The sequence below is a fragment of the Artemia sp. Qi Xiang Cuo genome, chromosome 6 (assembly GCF_049724085.1).
Source record: "Artemia sp. Qi Xiang Cuo chromosome 6, ASM4972408v1, whole genome shotgun sequence".
NCBI lineage: Eukaryota > Metazoa > Arthropoda > Branchiopoda > Anostraca > Artemiidae > Artemia > Artemia sp. Qi Xiang Cuo.
Window position 1 is genome coordinate 23,878,018 of NC_142799.1, and position 22,338 is coordinate 23,900,355.

At 34.8% G+C, this 22,338-nt stretch overlaps 1 protein-coding gene across 1 annotated transcript; it reads right to left on the reverse strand.

Annotated features, from left to right (window-relative positions):
• Window positions 1-231: 231 nt before the first annotated feature.
• LOC148951008 (alpha-crystallin A chain-like) lies at window positions 232-21,843 on the reverse strand. Its single transcript, XM_089090089.1, has 4 exons — window positions 21,704-21,843; window positions 4,307-4,431; window positions 1,420-1,605; window positions 232-457 (listed from the first exon to the last, which is right to left on the reverse strand). The coding sequence occupies exons 1-4, from the start codon at window positions 21,813-21,815 to the stop codon at window positions 341-343; spliced, it is 540 nt and encodes a 179-aa protein (XP_088946215.1). The 5' UTR covers window positions 21,816-21,843; the 3' UTR covers window positions 232-340.
• Between the last annotated feature and the right edge of the window lie 495 nt (window positions 21,844-22,338).

Below are 22,338 nucleotides of genomic sequence, written 5' to 3' on the forward strand. Positions count from 1 at the left end.
CTACTGATACAACTATGTCAGTTAAAAACAAACCAAAACTAATTTGACAAATTTGAAGATTTTCCAAAATATTTTGAATACAGTTACCATTAAATCAGAAAAACAAATTTTGGGTCTTGAGTTCTTCATAATAGTAATCTACTTCATTAGTTGACATATCCTACGAGTTTTCCTTAATCAGCACATTCAACATAAAACCTATATGCCTTGAAAGAAAAGAGTACACAAATATCAATGCTTTATATATCTATTAGGGCAATACTTCATACAATGTTCAAACATTGGCAGAATGATTGTCAAACCTTTCAATTTACAGAGTTTGACAATGCTGGTACGTTTTTCATTTCTTCTTAGAGTATTGAGCTTGCTGTGACTGTTGGAAGGTTACAGCAGGTTGTCCGCTTTGATTGACTTGAACTACACGGTCTCCATATCGGGTAGTGTTGCTCTGAGCAGCCTAATAGTAAAAAAAAATATTCATTTTCTGCTTTTTTTAATAGCTAACATTTTCAAAAAGATGTAATGTAAAATGAATAAGTTAGTAGAAGTAAAAAACGATTAAGTAAGAACAATTTTTAATAAAAATCTTTATTATTTGGATACAAACGTATTATAAAGAGTCTTTTCATAGTTCTTCAAAGTAGTCTAGAAATCATCAACCATTCAACTAAATCAAATAAATTTTAAGGTAACCAAAGTCATTGAACGAAATATTACTATACAACTTAGAATCAGAAGTTATGCAATAGAATACAAATTAATCAATGGTGCTTTTTTTTACAGATAATACTGCTTGAGATTGGCATAATAGACTATATAAATGTAAAGAAAAACTCTTTGTTTAAAAAATAATATTAAAGGTCCTTGCCTTGACTTGAATATCTCCTGAAAAGAAATATTTTCATTTCTTAAAATGTCTTTCAGAAATTTTGGTTTGCGACATAGTAAATTTTATTATGACTTGGGTCATAAAATACCAGAACAGTACCTGAAACTGTAAAGTTCTGCTGGAAACAATTACGTTTCGGTAGAAGCAAATCTGTGGGAGCAAAGGTGGGAAAAACTTAAATGCGTTTTGAGTCGTTTTGTAGGTCATAAAAATCAACTTAAAATTTAAATTGCTTTTGGCAAGGCCGTATCAAAGGGGGAGACTTGCTGGGTTTTAACCCCCTCAAAATTTTTGTCAAACTCATAAAAAATGACAAAAATTCATATAAACTACTTTTTGATGCGTTTTGTAATCCACCCCCCCCCCCCGTGAAAATCCTGGATGCATCCACTGTTTTTGGTATGCAGCCTATATCCATTAACTGTATTGTATTTTAGCTGGGAAGATGATAGCATAGATTCCAGCATTAATTATTAAAACAACTACTACATTGCAAAAGTCGAAATAAATCAATAGAAAATGTTATTTACCTGACGGTTTCCACATACAAAAATGAAAGCATCCGTCGTGTAAAAGGCGTTAATTTGGTCGGTGTCTGTTCCTTCAGGTAAGAAATATTTTCTAAAAAGTTGTCGTTGAACCAAGCCATATTCATCTTCTCGTTCCTCTTGCAAGGCTTCAATTTGAAGATACCCATCATAGGCTCTAACTGTCACCTGAAATTTTATCATAGCTTACATGAACAATTTTAGGACGTTATGAAAATAGAGTATGTGTAATTATCGGACAGTTCCCCTTACTTCAAACATACTCCTTAATATGTTTACACCAACTCAACAACTTATAAGTTTAAATTCTGTGATTTAAGTTAGTTGTCTAAAAACATATTAAGGGATTCTAAGGCTAGGTTAAGACAACCTGTGTACTTTTACAGCGGAATTTAATGTCACTTAATGAAACAAAAAAATGTCTTAGTGTGGGCAAATATTTTATTGTCTTTCATTTCAAAGAGTTGAACAATTCATTTTCCAACCCAAAAAATTATATTTATAAAATCGAACGCTTCTTGTTTTTGTATTGGGAATTCTTCTTTAGAGCGTGCCATTCAAAGAAGTCTTTTTATATGTATTTTTAGGAAGATTTACGGATTTTGTTTCTAAGACATGCCAGCCTGAATTCATGCAGTGATGTTATTTGGTACATTTTTATTCACAAAACTGACCATCATCTAGCAATATTTATCCTGGGCATCAAACCATTTAGTTAGAATTATAGAGAATAACCCTTTAGGTTGTAGACTGTTCCGTAATAATTAGCTTTATGGCTTATTCCCCCCGAAAAATTAACCCCACAGAATATCTCCCAGGAAATTCTTCCTACAGTAAATTCTCCTAGAAAATTTCCCTCCGGTGGAAAATTTCAGCAGCCACAGAAAAAGTATAACATATAAAAATATTAAAGAAATTAAGTAATTTTTATTTATAGGTATATAGTGTTTAGTTTTTATAGCAATAATTAAAGGTTGAAAGTCCATTGTAACTATTTTCTTAATAAAATTTTGGTTGATTTTGACCCAGAGCCAAAAAAGGTTACCGACCCTTTGTGTCCTATAGTTTTTATCTTCACATTTTTTTTTCATATTTCCGGGGGCTGAATTGTCATAGCAGATTAAGATAAAGGTTAACACAAGGGGTTGGGGGTGTATTTAACCCCGAAGGCAAACTTATTAGACATTTCGAGGTTTATGAACAAAATAAACATCTCAAAATTTTGATTCGATATTATAGGGCTAGAGGAGGGCCAGATAGCTGAAAAAGAACGAGGAGACGTCGATTGCTTTGCAGTAGCTTTCGACTTTTAAAACGAGCACTAAAAATTTCAGTTTTAATCAAATTACCCCCCCCCCAAGTTTCTAAGGTGTCCCTTTCTATTTGAAGTGGGTGAGAAAAACTTTTGACGCTTTTCTGGCCTTTTTTCGGGCGGCACATTCATGGGATGCAGTGTTTTCGTTTATTTTCCTTCTAAATTGGGGTTCCCTTAACCCAAGGTTTTATATAAGTTTCAAGCCAATTAGAGGATTTTGATTTCGAAGGGACCTACCCATTGAACTTAAATTTTAGCCCAAAGAATGTCAAAATGCCAGGGAACATAAGCTATGAACCAATCAATTTTTCATGCTCTCAAACTTTAAACAAGATCTGGAGAATTTTAAATACTAAAATTTAAATACTTGTAAATTGGACTTTTCGTTTTTGCATACTACTCATGAAATTTTCTGAACCTAAGAGGATATCATTTTTTTTTCCTTTTTTAGCTAGGAAGTTTTGTGTTTTCAATAAACTGTTAGTTTTTAGAATTCTGCAGGTTTTGAAAAATATCGCGAGTCAATTTATTTAAGCTAGTTTTGTAGATATAATGATTTTTGTCGTTTGTGTTTCAACTTCGCTCTTTACCTCTGTAAGAAAAACTCATTTTTTTTATTAATCAAAAGAAAAAAGGGTAAAATGCATTAGAGAAACCTTACATTAAATGAACAAATGCTTCTTAATATAAGACGAATGTCAATGCCCAATCAAGCATGCTTTCGTTCAATCAAGCATGTCAATTCAGTGTAAACATAAGCACAAATATTAGACAAATCAGCATCATCCGTTAAAACAATCAAAAATATAATAAATACTAACTAATAAGCAGGCAATAATTCAAATAAAACTTCTATTTGGCTTGAATTACGGGAGATAGCAAGTAGGTTACAAATGCCATTTAAGGATTGGCTACTTCTTTTCAATGACGTCGCGACAAACTTTTTTAGTTTACCATTAAGTTCCAGGTCGTCATCAAATAATGAATCAAGTTCCATGTTGTCATTAATTTACGTATTTGGCCTATGTGTTTGACTCTAAGCGCTGTTGACGCTTTGTTTTTGTTTTTGATAGTTTTCTCACCACCTTTGTTGGATTTTTACAATTAATTTCACACTTTTAACAGCATTATTAACGACAAGGTGTGTCCAGTTCTTCAGTTCAGAGTAGTCCAATTTGATCAAAGAATGAACAGCCGAGCTAAAAGAGTAGTTTTATGATCAGGAAAGACTCAGCATACTTTTTAACGTTTCTAAGAAGCTCCGAGCCCAAACCCTTCGTTCCCCAGGATGCCATGTTGATAGTAAATAATAAATATTACAGTATTTTTGTTACCGGCTATAATTTTTCTGTACTGAAAATCTGAGATCTCTTTGAATTTCGTAGAAATTGTTCAAAACAGAAGCTTTAAGAAAGACATAGAAAAACTGTGTTCACAGAACTATCGATTTCTAACGGCTTAGTGCTGCAAAAAGTTTGCACCAGAAGCACAAAAGAAAAAATATATATAGAATATATTTTTTTTTACTCACTATTTTACCAGGTAAAGTCTTACCTCATCGACAGAGAATTGTTGAACATCAAGGAAAACCACGAATTTATCTTTTTCCACTTTAAACTCAGAAACGCCAGTCTCTCGTCGTCCATAGGGTACAAATTTTCGTTTTTGGTAGAGCCCCTCTGCAAAACAATGTGGATATATTGACAGTGTTGACAGACAATGACGATATTGACTGTGTTTCCTATTGTACTAAGTCTCTGGCAACGCATTTTTCTTACCAATGCCCGTTTTTGTTTCATCACAATTAAGTTGAGCCATATCTTTATTTCGCATTGCCAGGTAAAGATGGTAAATTGACATTGAATTGGGTAGTAAGCAAAAGTGCGTAAGTAAGCAAGTGGTAGTAAGCAAAAGGAAATTTTGAAATATTTCCATCTAAATCTTGGTAAAAATGAAGTTCCTGGTAGCACTTGCCCCTTTTACTAGGAAATTTCCGGGTGAAAGTCACGACTATTCCCCACTTCTCTCCCTTTTGTACCAGTAAGTATATGAAACTAAAAGTTTGTGCTATATAGACAAAATCGCTGTAAGAGGAAAACTACCGTCCCTCACCACCCATATTACAAGTATAGGCCAGAACAATTCCAAGGACAGAAGAGAGAATAGAAATAATTTTTTGTGCCTCCCACCGCCCTTTAAACATTCTTTCATATTTGGTTGCTGATCCTTCCCTAACAGCTGAAGCGTAAACAAACATCTCTGTGTAATTTTATAAAGTGTGATTATATAATTAACTCAGCTAAATGACTGATTAAAATAGGAGTCTATATTAACCGTTCATTTCGTGTGGAATATGTGCATCATTAGGTTTGAATTTGCCACCATGATGCATTGCTATCTCTGACACTGGGGCGATCAAACAATAGCTTCTTGGTAATTTTAAATCGATAGGCTATCTCAGAATTCTCTATCATTAGCTTTTTTCTTTGGGGTAAATTGTTTCATGTCACAGAAAACATGACTTTACCATGACATAATATAGTTTTTGCTCCTTAAAATTTGCACTAGAAATTATAATCTCCCTTGGAATTAGCCTTCTCCTGATGCTCTACGACCAATGGGTCAATGCTATTACCGATGAAGGAAAAGCAAATAAGCGCACCTCCGTGATCTTTCTTCTTGGAAGATATACAAAATATCGTATTTCTGTAGATAGCAGCTTTAAACCTATCCAGTAGTATTCTCTAATGCGCCAATGGCAGCAAAAAGATGTTTTACCCCTTTTTAGAAAATGGTGCACATTTTTCAGACTCGTAACCCTCGGTGTGTAGCTTCAAACTCAATTAAATGTACATAATTACAACCCCCATAAGACTCGTATTTTGTATATGTTGTTAAACTAGTCTTTTTCAGTTTTGGTTACTATCAACACAAGTTCCTTACTTGTAGTTTATTATCACGAAGTATTGGAAACAAGCCTATGCGCTACTTTTCGCTTATGATCACAGTATATAAATAATACACAGTATGATTATGATCGTTCCCTATCTCATCCATTATAAAAACCTGGACCGAGATGCGAGTGCTCCGGAGCACGTAAAAAGATAAGCGACATTAGATCTTTCACGGGTAGACAAGTCAGATTTCTCTTGAACGCGAAACTAGGCTTCAACGTTTTAACACTAAATTTTAAAGAATCCAATTATAAATTAATTTATTCCAATTCATACATGAAAATCGGTAATTAGAAGTGCAATGTTATTATTAGATTTTTTAGGAATTACAAGTAGGTTTCGAAGTCTCGAGTTGGTTTCAAAGGCATCTTGAGAAAGTTTCTGCCAAAATAAGTGTTCCAGGGTAATTGGACCGCTGATGGCAGATCAAATGAGAGGAGATGTTTGTACGCGCTGATATATATATATATATATATATATATATATATATATATATATATATATATATATATATATATATATATATATATATATATATATATATATATATATATATATATATATATATATATATATATATATATATATATATATATATATATATATATATATACATATATATATATAAATAGTAAAGGCCATATTAAACTTAAGATCAGTAGAAATAGAAGCCTACAATAACTCAAACTCAAAAAGAACAGAAATTATTATTAAAAAATAAAAAATGAAAGGAGAATAATTGGTATGCCTGTAACACTGCAGATAAATTTACATCAATGTATATACAGTAGGCTGTAATAATGCAAAAGGTAAATTTAATATTGGTTTCAGAATGGAAAGAAAAACAAAGAATGAATTTACAATGATAATAAAGTTAAAAATAAGTTTTGTTTGGAAAATGCCATAACGTGATGACATTTAATTATGAAATTTGGCGCTTCGCATTGATATTTCAGTTCCAAAGTTTTATAAATTTTTTCTCAAAAGGAATTTACGTGGTGGGCATGAATGCAGACTTGCAGCTAAATTAAATATAGTCACTTACACTTTTCATATATGTTTATTGATATTGCTTTGATTTTTACTGTCTGTAGTACTGGGGAGCTCATTAAGAAGATAACCAAATACAAGTTTTTAAAAATTTTGCCCCTTTTTTCAAAAAAAGAGATGATCAAACATTTAAACAACTAAAAGTAAAATAATTTTTTGCTAGTTTATTTTCCTTGATAGGTACGTCTCTCGATTTCACGATTCTTAAATTTTACTTCGTAATATGCACGTTCGCGCAAAAAAAATCTTATAAATTGTTCAAAGGGGAAGTCGTCGCAGCCAGTTTCCCAGTTCAGGTCTTTGCACTCAAGCCAAATTCGAATAATTAGTCCCGGTTTCCAACAAGAATTTCTATAATATTTGAGGAAAATGGAGTCACAGTCTTGCAGAAACGAAACAACATCTAGCGAAGGGGCTGTAAGGTTGGTTAAATTCAGGCTTGACTGCTCGTAGGCCTTTTCTGTCATAAAAGAATAAGTTTCGTCGAAAACTTCACTATCACCTTGAGTAAGCTTTTAAGAAATTTCCTTATTTTCAAAAATTTAATCAACCCCCGCTATCCCCCCCCTTTTAAGAAATCCTAAATAGGCCAATCAGTTAAGTCCACTGAATATAAATAATAGATTAAGTCATAATTTGTATATAAATTGAGTCATACCTGTGAGATGGGACAGTTGCAAACCACTTCGCCTGCTCTGTGCTCACCAAGTTTCTTTTTTGCTTTTGCAATTACGAATAATACAATTTCACACCATTTTTCAGTGACTGAGAAATACATACCAACCCGCTAATGAAAGAGTAAATGGGAGGAGCTGTTTGTGCGCACCGAGAACGAAAATCATCAGCTTTGATCTTACTGCTATATTATCTACATACAGTGCTTATGATATGCAATCATGTCATTCTGTGCATGATTTAACAGTAAAGGCTTTTCTAGACTATGGTACAAGTTATTTTATTGTAGGGATATATTGGAGAAGTGCTTGAGACTGAGTTAGATGGATACTAGATGCTGGAGATACTAGATGAGATAGTTAAATGAGTTAGATGGCAACGAGTAGTTTTAACGTTCACTTTTGGTATTATATTTTTTTTTCTCAAAAAGGCGTTTCATTCAACGCCAATAAATATTTTGAAAGCCTTGGTCTTCCAAAATTCTCGTATATTTTTACAAATTTTTCCTATGCTTCTGCAGAGTAACCAATCTAAGTTCTCTTTTATTGTGCTTCTTTGTCATATTTCACAAAGTGGCCTTGTGAGGGGTCAATCCCTTTTCTATTGCGTTCCTTTCCCATGGTTAAAAGTGCTAACAATCTTTGATCGAAACCTATTTTGATATACCACAACTATTTGCATAACATGGTACAACACACAGCGACAACCTATTGGATTTATCTTTGTTAGAATAGTAAAGAACGGAACACAGGGAATCAGGCAGTGAAGTCAGACAAATATGGTACCATAACCCAGTGAAGCAACTTTTCAAAAGATGCTTATCTTATATTATCTTGTCAAAAGATAAGTATGTTGCATAGTCGTGTATTTGATAATTCAGTTTTTTTCGAAAATTGCATTTTATATTAATATTTCTGTTACTATGGGCTAGAGTTCGTTGTCTACTATAAAGTTCTAACCTAAACTAAGTTGGAGCTACCACTACAACTACGATGAAATCATCGCAAATTACCAACTTAAACTGTTAAGGCGATATGACCCGACACCCTTTTATGTACTGAAGGTATGACAAAATTACATACTGACGGTATTGACGTCGTAATGACTAACGTCATCATATATATTTCCCTTTTAACGTCAATTATGATTGTAACCTACGATTATGACATTATTCCTGGTCTTATATACGAAGACGCAGCTTTTTGTCAAAACGTTATTTTAATTATTGCGTGTTGTGAATTACAAAAGCAAGTAGATGTAGCAGTTTCCTTTAAAATTCGCCTTTAAACAGCTCTCTATGATGTTCAAGGACCCCCCCCCCCGCCCTTTATCAGCGGGGGGAAAAAAGAGCACATCAGTGCTTCCCATGCAAAAAGTTATTTTGCTTGTTGTTCAAGCCAAGGGACTGTAAGTTTCCTGAATAGGATTTTCATTTAAAGTAATTCTAATGGCGCACTTTTGTTTCAATCCGACACTATTTTTTTCCGATATATTCCGATACAATCCGATATATTTTTTTTTGGGGGGGGGGGGGGTTCCAGGTTATGCTTTAGGTTACTATTGGCCGTGGTTCATCCTCTAGGCTACTAGGTTGCAAGTACCGCTACAACCATGCGATTCCCAATGGTAGCCTATACTTTCTGTTTCGATCCGACACCATTTTTAGGTGGGTTTTAGATCATTTTGTTTGGTTACTACGGGCCGTGGTTCGTCCTTTACAAGGTTGCAGCTACCACTGCAACAAAGATAAAAACCGAAATACAGCTTTAACTCCAAACTAAATCAACTGATATTTTTAAATTGTCTCAATCTGGTATACCCTTTGATTAACCAATCTTTATCCCCAAAAACATTCTATTACTTAACGTAATAGCTCCCAGTTAGCCCGTTTTACATCCAACCCCCCTGGAGAAAAACTTGTCCATCAATCCTTCTAACATCATTCAATTATCCCAAAAGCGTATACGGAATGACGTAACACTAATATCACAAACAGTATAGGTCTGTTTGCTTATGATTTTGAACACAGGAGCTGTTAAATTTTTAACGATAAAGTTCAATTCTTTTTTGTTGAGATAAAACATCAACTACAACCATTGTTTTATTTTAGTTAAGATAGACATTTGTTTATTTATATTGGCTTATTTTATTTGATTTCAGTCATTACAGTACCTATTTTCATAGCCCCTAATCACCTGAATTCTAATGACTGTAATTGTTATTCCAAGTGGAATATTTTTATTAATCATAGGATTAAAGTTGTTGTGGGGCAGGACGAACAGAAAATCTGAAATGAAAAATAGTACAGAAATAAAATGGGTCCAAAACCCTTTAATTTTTGCTACTTCATTACCCATTCCTCCAATCCAAGGTTTGAGGGAAAATATCATGCCTGTTCTAGACACAGGTATAAACAAACTGATGCCAGAAGAAATAAAACAACCTGAACCTAGGGCTTTACAAAATGTTGAAGACCATGGCAAAAAAACAGGTAAAATGCTCCAATTTGATGAAAAAGTGAAATTGCTATACTTTAACGTCAACGAAGAACCTAGAACCGTAAAAAGGAATACAGAATACATAAGACAAATTAGATATAGAAGCAAACGTTCAAAATCTTCAATATATTCAGCTAATTTAAGAAAGAATGTCATGCGAGGAAAACCCTGAAATCGAGAATGGACATGTTTTCTCTATTTTTAAATGGTGTGACATGGTTATTGTATGAGATGCAACGATGTTGTTTCTGAAAATATTCTTTAAAAGCATTCAGGGCTTTAGGATGTTACCTGGGTCTACAGGATCAACTATCTAGGATTATGGTTGCAGTGGTAACTGTCACCTAGTCAACCGTAGTTTCATTTCAAAGAATTTTGTCGGACCTCGGACTTACCGCGAATATTTTCCATTTTGCACGCTGTCTTGTGTGCAAATGTGATCATGGTTCTAGCAATAGCTGCAACTTAGTAAAGAACGATCTCCGGCCTATAAAACCAAAAATTTAGAAGTGTTTTCTAAAAAACCGTCGAGTGACGAATGATCACCATTTAAAATTGATTCAGGAGTGGTAAAAATTATTTCGGCTAATGTTAATAGTAAAATTTTATTGCAATAAATAAAAGTTCAAATAGGGATAAAATCCCTTTAATTTACAGTGTTTCACAAACAGTGATAGAAATTCACGAAAAACACCAGATATTTCGGTCACATATGCAGTAACCGTCATCAGTTTTACTACTTTTACCAGTTTTACTACTGATCACGGTCACTTCATGTGAATTAAATATTTGATATTTTTGTAAATTTCTATCACTGTTTGTGAAACACTGTCGATGAACAAGATTGTATCCCTATTTGAACTTTTATTATCGTCATGAAAAGGCAGTGTGGTCTCCAAATTATATAAGTTTATTGCAATAACCAGTTCAAGGAAATTTCAAAGAATAGCTTAAATCCTTCAAACAAAGCGCTGAATCGGAATGAAAGCTGCATCATTGGAATCGTCACAGTCGAAAACCCTATTTTGCAGAATTACATTTCCCCATCTTGAACAATATAGAAAATCACTTTTTCGCATTGGAAGCAGAGTGGTTCATTCTTTACTAGGTTCTAGCTGAGAAAATGCCGAAGGCTGTTTCGGTTGTTTATGCACAAGGATAAACAACACCATTGTGTAAGGAGTGTTAGGTTAGCTAGCTAACTTTTGAGCCATCTGCACGCACTTTTGCCTGGTTTTTAAAATTTCCCAGCACTGGGATTACAAAGTTCTAACCAGGCTGTCAAATAATCAAAAATCTGTAGGAGCCTATTTTTTTAAAAATTGGTACATGACCTAGTTTGACTAGTGAAAAATTACCAAAATTCACAGCAACGCCTCCAAATTCATCATGATGGCTTATAGAAAAGTGTTCTCAAATACAATTTATTTTCATAACTGTTTCACATGGGTGCGACACTTATTGTCAGATTTAGACCTTTCCCTTTACATTTACAAACAACCTTTTACCTATTTTCATTAGTTCTTTCAGTTTGATTTGCTCTATACTCTCGTGAAACCTGAAGCATGGTTTGCACAAGTGACAAAACAATCCAACTAAATTTGTAAGGTCGCAACCAAATGAGTTTTAAGTCATTCAATCTAAAATTGGGCGTCCTCTTCATTGTAAAAATGCAGTATGATGTTAAACCCAGACAGCCACTCACCCCCTTAGGAAGCTTTTCGATTGTCATTTATTCGCTCTTCGTTCCTCATAGAGTTTTCTTTACCATTTTAGATAATTTCCCAATTTACTCTATTCTGGCTTCCATTTTGCTACTCAACTTCCATCAAAGCTGAAGTTCCAAACCAATTGCCATGTAAACATAACTGCAATTATTGCTTCTGCTCAAAATATATTACGCAGCTTTGCCTTGACATTGGTCAAGACATGTTAAGCAGCCCTGTTTGGCCAACAAAAAAACGAGAGCACAATGTCCCACAAATCCACGAATAAAGATCGGCCAGCTACGTCTTTTTCCAACTACATTGTCAAACAGTTCGTGGTAACGAACTGTAAGTAAGGAGCGAACGGCTCAATAGTAACCGAAACTCTAAAAAAGGGAATTTTGATACCAGTAGATACATCAAAAGAATCAAATCTTTTTGCTGATTTCAAATATATAAGTTTCATCAAGTTTAGTCTTACCCATCAAAAGTTATGAGCCTGATAAAATTTGCCTTATTTTCGAAAAAAGGGGGAAATACCCCCCCCCCCCACAAAAAAAAGTGACAGAATCTTAATGAAAATCACACTATCAGATTCAGCGTATCAGGAAACCCTACTTTAGAGGCTTAAAGCTCCTATCTGCAAAAATGTGGAATTTTGTCTTTTTTGCCAGAAGAAAGATTATGGATGCGTGTTTATTTTATTTTTTTTCCAAGGGTGATCGCAGCGATCCAGTGGTCCTAGAATATCGTGAGAAGGCTCATTCGAACGGAAATTAAAATTTCTAGTGCCCTTTTTAAGTGACCAAAACAATTGGGGGGACACTAGGCCCCCTCCTACGCTCATTTTTCCCGAAGTCACCTGATCAAAATTTTGAGATAGCGATTTTGTTCAACATAGTTGAGAATCTAATAAATATTATTTTGAAGATGACTTCATTCCCCACAATTCCCGGGGGAAGGGCTGCAAGTTATGAACTTTGCCGATGGTTTACATATAGCATTGGTTATTGGGAAGTATACAGACGTTTTCAGGAGGGACTTTTCTGGTGGGGGGGGGGGGGGGTCGGAGAAAGTTGTTACGTGGAAGGATCTTTCCATGGAGGATGTTTTCATGGGGGAAGGGACATTTCTGTGAAGGGGATGACGGATTTCCCAGCATTATTTAAAAAACGATCAGAAATTAAATGAAAAACAAACAAGCTTTTTCAACTGAAATTAAGAAGCAATATTAAAACTTAAAACGAACAGAAATTATTACGTATATGAGGGGGTTCACCCCCTAGTCAATACCTTGCTCTTTACGCTAATTTTTTTTTTATCACTTTCAAAAAAGATATCTATTCTAATTAAACTGCCTTTGTGATTCAGGAGTTTATGGTTCAAATAAAATTCGAACTTTAGCATAAAGAGCGAGGTATTGACTAGGGGGTGAACCCCCTCATACACGTAATAATTTCTGTTCGTTTTAAGTTTTAATGTTGCTCCGTACTTTCAGCTGAAAAAGTTTTTTTTTTATTTAATTAGTCAAAAACACTTTTTGCACAAATAAACTTATCAAAAAAATTAAAGAACTCCATTAAACCAAAAATGAACAAAAGTAGAATCAAATAACCTACCAAGCATACGACTTAAAATAATTCGAACTCAAAACGAGCAGAAATTAATCTGAGTAGGGCTCTAAACCCTATGCTTTTTAAAAGCCAGAATATAATTTGTACTTTACTTTTCAATTCTGTACTATACTTTTTAATTTTCAATTTCAAATCGAATGAACCCTTTTTGAAGTTTCTACAACATCGCTTTCTATAAAAACCTTTTATGCCCCCAGAGTATAACTTACAACCCTTGCCTCGAGCGCTGTTGGGGGGGGGGGGGTTGTCATCCTTAAAGACCAAATTTCCCAAATTTTCAACTATGTTGAAAAAAATGGCTATCTAAAAATTTTGATTAGGTGTGTTTGGGAAAAGGTGGGCGTGCGAGGGGGGTTAGTTGCCCTCCAATCACTTTCAACTATCAAAAAGGGTACTAGCCCTTTGAATTTCCAATCGAATGAGCCCTTTTTCAAGTTTCTACGGAAAAGCTTTCAATAAAAACCTTTTATGCCCCCCGTGCATAACTTATAACCCTTGCCCTGAGGGCTGTGGGAGGAGTATCCTTCTCAAAAACATAATTTCTATCTGGAAATCAACTACGTTGAACAAAATGGCTATCTAAAAATTTTGATTGGATGTGTTGTGGGAATTTGAGGGCGTGTAAGGGCTGTTTGTTGCCTTCCATTCACTTTCGACTATTAAAAAGGGCACTAGCCATTTCAATTTCCAATCAAATGAGCCCTTTTTGAAGTTTCTACGACAACTCCTTCGATACAAAGTGCCCTGGTCTAGAAAAATAAAAAAATAATACATTGTGCGAACATCGTTCTTTACTTAGGCAGCGCTATTGCGCTGCCTATGATTTTCGAAAACAGATCGGACCCAGTAAGTTCACTATACTCCTGTTAAAAAAAATCCCTCTGGTCGTTGAGATTGGATCACTGAACCAATTAAATCTACTTTCCCTTCAAAATAGGCCTTTATTTTACCCAGCTGATTGTTGAATCTGGCAAGTAGAAGAACGAGCCTTCTTATTTTTCCGGCCAGAGTCACTTTTGGCTTACGTTTTCCAGCAGCTCAGAATGTTGCCTTAGGCAAAGTATCTCCATTTGGTTCACTTGTGCATTTCAGTCATATACGATATGCAGCGGTTCTTGAATTACTTCATCTTTCTTCTGAATCCATCAGTAATTTTTACAAAGTATTTATTATACTTTGATAGGTCACTTTAACATACTCAGCAAGAGCGTGGATTTAAACTGCTGCATTCCAAAATGCAGCAGTTTTTATTTTCTAGCATGCTAGAAAATAAAATTGTCCGGCCATTATCGCACAATCCTCATAACTGCATTTTCAGCAAAAGCCATTGGTTAGCCAATACGATACTATTTTCTGCTGGGCCACCTCGGTCATTTCTTGAAATTCACAGGATTCTGTCAACTGTTTGGAATTGAATCTGATGTAGTTTATTACCTCTTTGACGGGTTTTCCAGGCCCTTCTGGAGAGGCACCTGGCATGAGTACAGGGAAAGTTAACATCTCAAATATCTTATAACCAACATATGAGGAACACTTCAGCAATGCTTCTACATTTGTCTCTCTTGCATTTACTGAAGCGTTGTCAACTGTAATTACAATAGAATTCACTACAGAGGTTGAAAGCTTCTTTAGATATTTAGAAGCTATATCTTTAAGCCTTCTACTAATACCATCTTTCACTTCCAACAATACAAAAAACCTCCTTTACGCTCGGTCGTCACTGACTTGGTATACAGCGCTCATGGCTAATTTCTTTCACGTCAAGCCATCCGTTGATCTGTCCACAATTAGCGAGAGAGGGAGGTTTTTCAAGTCACTAGCTATGTGTGTTACCTCACATGTTTGCCAACACATTTTATATATTATTGGTGCTTGCTAGGATATACAAGACGAATTTTTAGGGTTTTTGAGAAGATTTTTCTATAATAATTGACTGTGTAATTAAAAGATAATATTGGTCTTGTAAACCGAATTTAGAAATCTCTCAGTCGTAGCGATGTGCTTTTATTTTATATAACATAAAAAAAATAATCATCATCATAACCAAGATTGCTGAAATAAGTATGAGGACTGACAGTTTAATATATATTCTGAAGTTAATTTCTGAAAGATTTGATAACTTTGGATTTATTAAAGTTGACAAAGAGAAAACTTTTAAAATATATTTTGTAATTAATTTTTGCCCATTTTGTGTTTGACTTGGTCATTTATTGTAATTAATGTTTGTTTTGGGTTTCATTTATTTATTTATGGTAGTTTAGTATGTAGTTTTAGTTTTGTAGTTTATGGTTTTGTATGGTATGATTTATGGTAGTTTTACGCTCAAGGAATTATTTGACTAAATTTCTGCTCATCTTCGGTTTGATTTATTTTATCCAATAAATGAGGAAGCCATAAGCCTGTCGCATATTGATGTAGCTCTTAACTTTTCTTTGACAAATTTCTTTTGTGGAAACAGTTTTTTTTAATTAATACATGTTCCTTTTTAATTGACATAGTTGTTTTCATTGGTTAAGAAAAGAATATTTCAGATCTTTTTTGTTTTTTCTCAGAAGAATCCATTTTTGGGCCTACTATTTATATGTTGGACAAAATTTTGCTACAATTTTTGATAATACTTTTACTATTATGCTTTGGATGGATAGAAACAGGGAAAAATTTAAATATATTGGTTGAACATCTGCATAATATTTGCGGTTATATCATTCTGACGGAATTCTAACCCTTATCATGTCAGAACCTTGATTATCGACAAATATTATACAATTATATCCCTTTATATGCCCTAAAAGTGTCAACTTAATTCTCTTAATCTTTCCTGAGATATCGCATATATGCTTTTTGAACAAAACTGGATGCAAATAATGTCTTTTGATTTAGCTTAACATCTCTAAAACAAACCCTATTTGACAAGCTGGATGCATATAATGTGTTTGAATTTTGTTCAATATACACCCCAACATCCCCTGAAAATTTCATCTTAATACCCTTAGCCATTACAGATATGATGCAGATACGCTGATTCAACATCCATATTTAGTTAAGCATCTCCCTCAACATTTCCCGAAAACTTTAACTTAACACCTTTATACTTTCTAAAGATAAGAGAAATATGCACCTATAATAAAGAGGGATGACCGTAATATTTTTCGATTTAGTTCAACATTTCCAAAAACATACTCTCAAAGTTTCAACGTAACAATCCTTACTGTTACTGGTATATTGCAAATACGCCCTGTTAATAATCTGGATCCACACAGTCCCTTTGGATTTAGCTTCACACCCCTCAACTTTCCCTGAGAAATAAAAGTCAATACTTTATTCTGTTCCTTAAATATTGTATCCATGTCATTTTAACAACCCGTATACATTTCAACCCTTTTGATTTAGATCAGAAACATTGCTATAGCGTTGCGTATAGTAAAGGTCATACGGCTCCAATGTTTTATTATTTATCTGTTTATTTTTTTCCCAGAGGCACTTCATATGGAAGGGATCGTCGTAGAAACTTCAAAAAGGGCTCATTCGATTGGAAATCGAGAGTTCTAATGCCCATTTTAAGGGTCAGAAGTGATTGGAAGGCAACTAACACCCCTTCCACGCCCACCAGTTCCCCGAACACATCCAATCAAAGTTTTGAGATAGCCATTTTGTTGAGCATAGTTGATTTCCAGATAGAAATTATGTTTTTGAGGAGGATACTCTCCCACATCCCTCAGGGCAAGGGTTGTAAGTAATGCCCTGGGGGCATTAAGTTTTTTTTTTATAGAAATCTGTGTCATACAAACCTCAAAAAGGACTCATTCGATGGGAAATTCAAAGAGCTGGTGCCCTTTTTAATAGTCGAAAGTTGATGGATGGCAACTAACCCCCCTCTCACGCCTACCTTTTCCCCAAACCCATCCAATTCAAATGTTAAGACAGCCATTTTGTTCAACATGGTTGAAAGTTCAGGGAATTCGGTCTCTGATGATGACAACCCCCCCCCCACCGCCCTCAGGGAAAGGGTGATAAGTTATGCCCTGGGGGCATATAATTTTTGTTAATAGAAAGCGTTGTCGTAGAAACTTCAAAAAGGGTTCAGTCAATTGGAAATGTAAATGGCTAGTGCCTTTTTTAATAGTCAAAAGTGATTAGAAGGCAACTAACACCCCTTCCACGCCCACCATTCCCCCAAACACATCCAATCAAAATTTTGAGATAGCCATTTTGTTCAACATAGTTGGAAGTTCTGGAAATTATAACTTTGAGCAGGTCACTTCCCCCACAGTCTTCAATACAAGGGTTATGAGTTATACCCTGGGGCCATATATAACTTTAGATCAAAATGTGAACTTGTGATCTTAAGGAGGGAATACTCTTATAGACTTCAGAGGGCTCATTTGATTGGAAATTGAAAGTTCTAGTTCACTTTTTAACGTCAAAAGATATAGGAGGCTAACCAGCCCCCCCCCTCCCCGCGCCCTTTTTTCCCCAACGCCTCCGATAAAAATTTTTAGATAGCTATATTTTTAGAAATAGTTCAAAGATCATAAAACAAAAACTGCGGTGTCGAAACAACCCCCAGCGACCGGGGGCAGGCGTTGTAAGTTATACCCTGGGGGCTTATATGGTTCTTATGGCACGGATACTCTTATAAATGTCAAAGAGGGCTCATTTGATTGGAAATTGAAAGTTTTAGTTTACTTTTTAAGAGTCAAAAGCGATTGGAGGGCACCTAGCCCCCCCCACCACGCTTTTTTTCTCAAATCCATCAGATAAGAACTTTGAGATAGCCATTTATTTAAAAGACCATATAAAAAAAATTCCGGGGTCGACACAGCCCCCCAGGGCAGGCGTTGTAAGTTATGCCCTGGGGGAATATATTGTTCTTATGGAAAGGATGCTCGTAAAAACTTCGGAGAGGGCTCAGTTGATTGGAAATTGAAAGTTCTTGTTCACTTTTTAAGGGTCAAAAGAAATCGGAGGGCAACTAGGCCACAGCCCTCCGGGGCCCGGGGGTAGGCGTTGTAACTTATGCCCTGGGCGCATATATGGTTGTTATGGAAGGGATGCTCGTATAAACTTCATAGAGGGCTCATTTGATTGGAAATTGAATGTTGTAATTCACTTTTTAAGAGTCTAAAGTGATTGGAGGGCAGCTACCCTCCCCCCACACTCCATTTATTTTAATTCCAAAGGAACTTCATATAGAAGGGGTCGTCGTATGTACTTCAAAGGGGGCTAATTCGATTGGAAATCGAGAGTTCTAGTTCCCTTTTTAAGAGTCAAAAGTGATCGGAAGGCAACTGGCCCCCCAAGCCCTTTTTCCCCAGACACATCCGGTAAAAATTTGGAGGTAGCTATTTTGTTAAAAATAGCTCAAAGATCATATAACAAAAGCTCCTTTACGTATGGCTATTTCGTTAAAAATAGTTCAAAGGTCAGATAAGAAAAACTCCTGTGTCGACACAACCCCCCCCCCACCCGGGTCCGGGGCAGGGGTTGTAAATATTGCTCTGGGGCATATAGGGTTCTTATGGAAGGTATGCTCGTACAAACTTCGGAGAGGGCTCATTTGATTGGAAATTGAAAGTTCTCGTTCAATTTTTAAGATTCAAAAGATATGGGACGGCAACCAGCCCCCTATCCACGCCCTATTTTCCTGACACCCATCCGATATGAACTATGAGAGAGCCATTTTTTTCAAAATAGTTCAAAGGTCAGATAACAAAAACTCCGGTGTCGAGACATCCCCCCAGGGCCTGGGGGGCAGGACGCTATGTCCTGGGGCCGTATGGGGTTCTTATGAAAGGGATACTCGTATAAATTTCAGAGAGGGTTCACTTGGATGAAAATTAAAAGTTGTACTTCATTTTCTCAGAGTGAAAAAAGATCGGAGGACAACTAGCCCCTCCCGCCCTCCACGCCTTTGGGTTTATCGGATGGATAAACCCATCCGATACAAATTTGAGGTGACCATTTTGTTCAAAATAGTTCAACCATCAGATATTAAAACTCTGGATTCGACACATCCCCCCAGGGCCCAGGGACGGGCGTTGTAAGTTATACTCTGGGGATATATATGGTTCTTATAGAAGGGATACTCGAATAAACTTCAGAGATGGCTCATTTGATTGAAAATAGAAAGTTTTAGTTCACTTTTAAAGAGTCAAAAGAGACCAAAGGTTAATTAGCCCCCCCCCCCAAGCCTTTTTCCCCAAACCCATCTGATAAAAATTTTGAGATAGCCAATTTTCTAAAAATAGTTCAAACATCAGATAATAAAAACTCGGAGGTTGACACAAACCCATTTTTTCACTTTGATATTGTTAGTTTGATACCAGTTTTGATACTTTTATGAATATTTGATTTGTTTTTAAAAAGTTTGATTTTAAAATAACGAATTTTTAAAAACTTCAAACTTTTTGCAATCAAAAACGAACAAACACTAATTAAAAAAAAACGACTTTCCTAAAATAAGTTTTCAAAGAAAAGTAAAGCCCATTTTAAACTTAAGCTCAGCAGATACAAATACCTTTTAAAATTCAAACTCAAAACGACCAGAAATTACTATTAACAGAAATTAAATAAACAATCATAGCAAAAAATACAACAAGTAATAATATAAATGGATTATAGTAATATAACAAATATAAAAATTATAGTAGTTTTATTTCTTAATTTACATTAATATCTATTGTATGTTTGTTTGCATTGATTGTATATTTAATTTTTGTTCGTTTTAAGTTTCATTTATACTTCAATAGGAAAATTTTTTTTTTTCGCTTTAAGCTTGATTTTCATATTCAATCTAAGCATTACTCGCTTTAAGATCTATTTATTCATTTATATTATTACTTGTTGTATGTTTTTGCTATGATTGTTCATTTAATTTCTGTTCGTTTTGGGTTTCATTTATTCTTTTATAGTAATTTCTGGTCGTTTTTAGTTTGAATTTTAAAAGATATTTGTATCTGCTGAGCTTAAGTTTAAAATGGCCTTTACTTTTCTTTGAAAAACTTATTTTTCGGAAAGTTATTTTTAATGAATCACTAGTAATAGTAGCCATAGGAAGATTAGTAGCACTGAATATTTCAATTTAATAACCTCTTTCGATCTTGAAATGTTGTTGATACTTAAACCCAGTGGCAGATCCAGGGGAGGGGCCAGAGGGGCGTGCCTTCCCCTCTAACGTAGTCTAAAGTAGTGTAATTTACTTAATTAACGCAAGTTTGAGTTAATTAAACTTGCTCCTAACCCAAGTTCATCGGATAAACCCATTTTGCGCCCCCCCCCCTAAAAAAATCCTGGACTCGCCCCTGAAAACAAGCATATTCATAATACCTTCTGATTTAGTTTTATAGCAATGTTTCACTTTAAGTTTCCATTTTATACCATACTCCAGTCCCAAGATATCCCGTCTATAACTTTTTGGCATAGTAAAGCACTTAAACCTATATCATTTTGACATAGTGTATGCACTTAAACTATTTTAAGTTAGTTCAATAGCAGTAGCAAAAGTAGTATCAAAATGGTAGCAATATTTATTCGTGGCCGTAAAGTGGAGGTAATAATATATCCCAGCGTATCTGGTATATTGCTGTGTGTTTTGATTTAGTTCAACACCCTCCCTTACAATCCCCTGAAAGTTTTAACTGAATACCCTTAGTATTAGCAATAATAGTAGTGGAAGCAGAAGCAGCCTAGTAAGCAATATCGCAAGTCGCAGAAGTAATATCGCAAGTCGTTTCTGAGATACTGCTGATACGCCTTTTTTATAAGCAGCATGAACATAGTGTGTTTCGATTTAGTTCAACACCCTCTCAACAATTGCTGAAATTTTCACCTATATACCATTAGCCTTAGAAATAGTAGTGTTAGTAGTAATAGTGCTACTGCTAATAATAGCAATAGTACTCGGGGCGAACCTAGGGTTTTGAGATTGAAGGGAATATGAAGAATGTGCCGAATAAATCGTCCAGTATTCCGACAAATGCGTACATATAAGCTAAAATTAAACACTAAAGACGCCCTGAAACTTTGGGGAGAGAATGCCCAACCCGTAGCTGCCCCCCTGGTAGCAGTATACATACAGTGTCCATTAGTTCAATATCCGTCTCAACATGCCCCTAAAGTTTCAACTTGATATTCTAAGCCATTCCTTAAATACTGCTGATACTGCTAATAAGCTTATTTTGATTTAATTCAACATCACATTCAACGCTTCTTGACAGCTTTTTATTAATACCTTTAGACTTAGTTTGCGAAAAAAAAAATACATAAAATCCATTTCACTCTTTACTTAGACAACTCTACTGTGCCGCCTATGATCGCAACCCATATTGTTATCATATTCCTGGTTTTCATGTAGTTATATTTGAATCGTTTCAACAGCATATCATTGAATAAAAAATTGATAAAATATGGAAAAATAAAAATACATTGACATTACCGTCATTCTTCGCGTATAATTGGTAATCGTAAATTTTCACAGGTCTATTTTCATCTTTGTAATATTCTTGCATGTATCCTGAAACCTGGGATCCTTGTTGATTGTTCATCATCGGTTGTGGAGGCTCCTAGAAAATTCCTATAAAAAAAATTGTTTATGCTAACTTGAAAGATAAAGGATGATAATTTTCAACAAAATATGAAAGGAACTATGAGTATTTTATCCATATTGTGAATTTAGGCCAATATCAGCCAATAGGAGGAAGAACTTTCAAGGAGGTTATTATCTTGTTGTACCAGTATATTTGTATATCCTTGCTAACCATTTTAAGCTTAGGTGTTTTTCGTCTTTCTAAATAAGTCTGCCAAAGTATTTTTAAATGTAATGATAGCTAAACTGTTTTACCAGAAAGACAGAGAATTTAGATTAATTTTTGAGCAGCACAAATGGCGTTAATGCCCAGCAGTTGAGAGCTGAAAATTTGCTGGTTATCTTTAAATTAAGATTTTAGAGAACAAACCGTAATAAGTAACAACTTTTAACGATAATACTCTCCACATACTCTCAAAAAGCTCTCCTGAGAGCTTTGTGATCCACTAAAACTTCATAAATTACATAAAAATTATAGTATTAAT

Excerpts from the sequence above, each read along its gene's own strand:
- LOC148951008 (XM_089090089.1), bottom strand. The coding sequence starts at position 21,815 with ATGATGAACAATCAACAAGGATCCCAGGTTTCAGGATACATGCAAGAA. Across the intron at positions 4,432-21,703 it reads ATTATACGCGAAGAATGACG|AGGGGCTCTACCAAAAACGA; the intron begins GTAATGTCAATG and ends ATTGTTTTGCAG. Across the intron at positions 1,606-4,306 it reads AACAATTCTCTGTCGATGAG|GTGACAGTTAGAGCCTATGA; the intron begins GTAAGACTTTAC and ends ATAAAATTTCAG.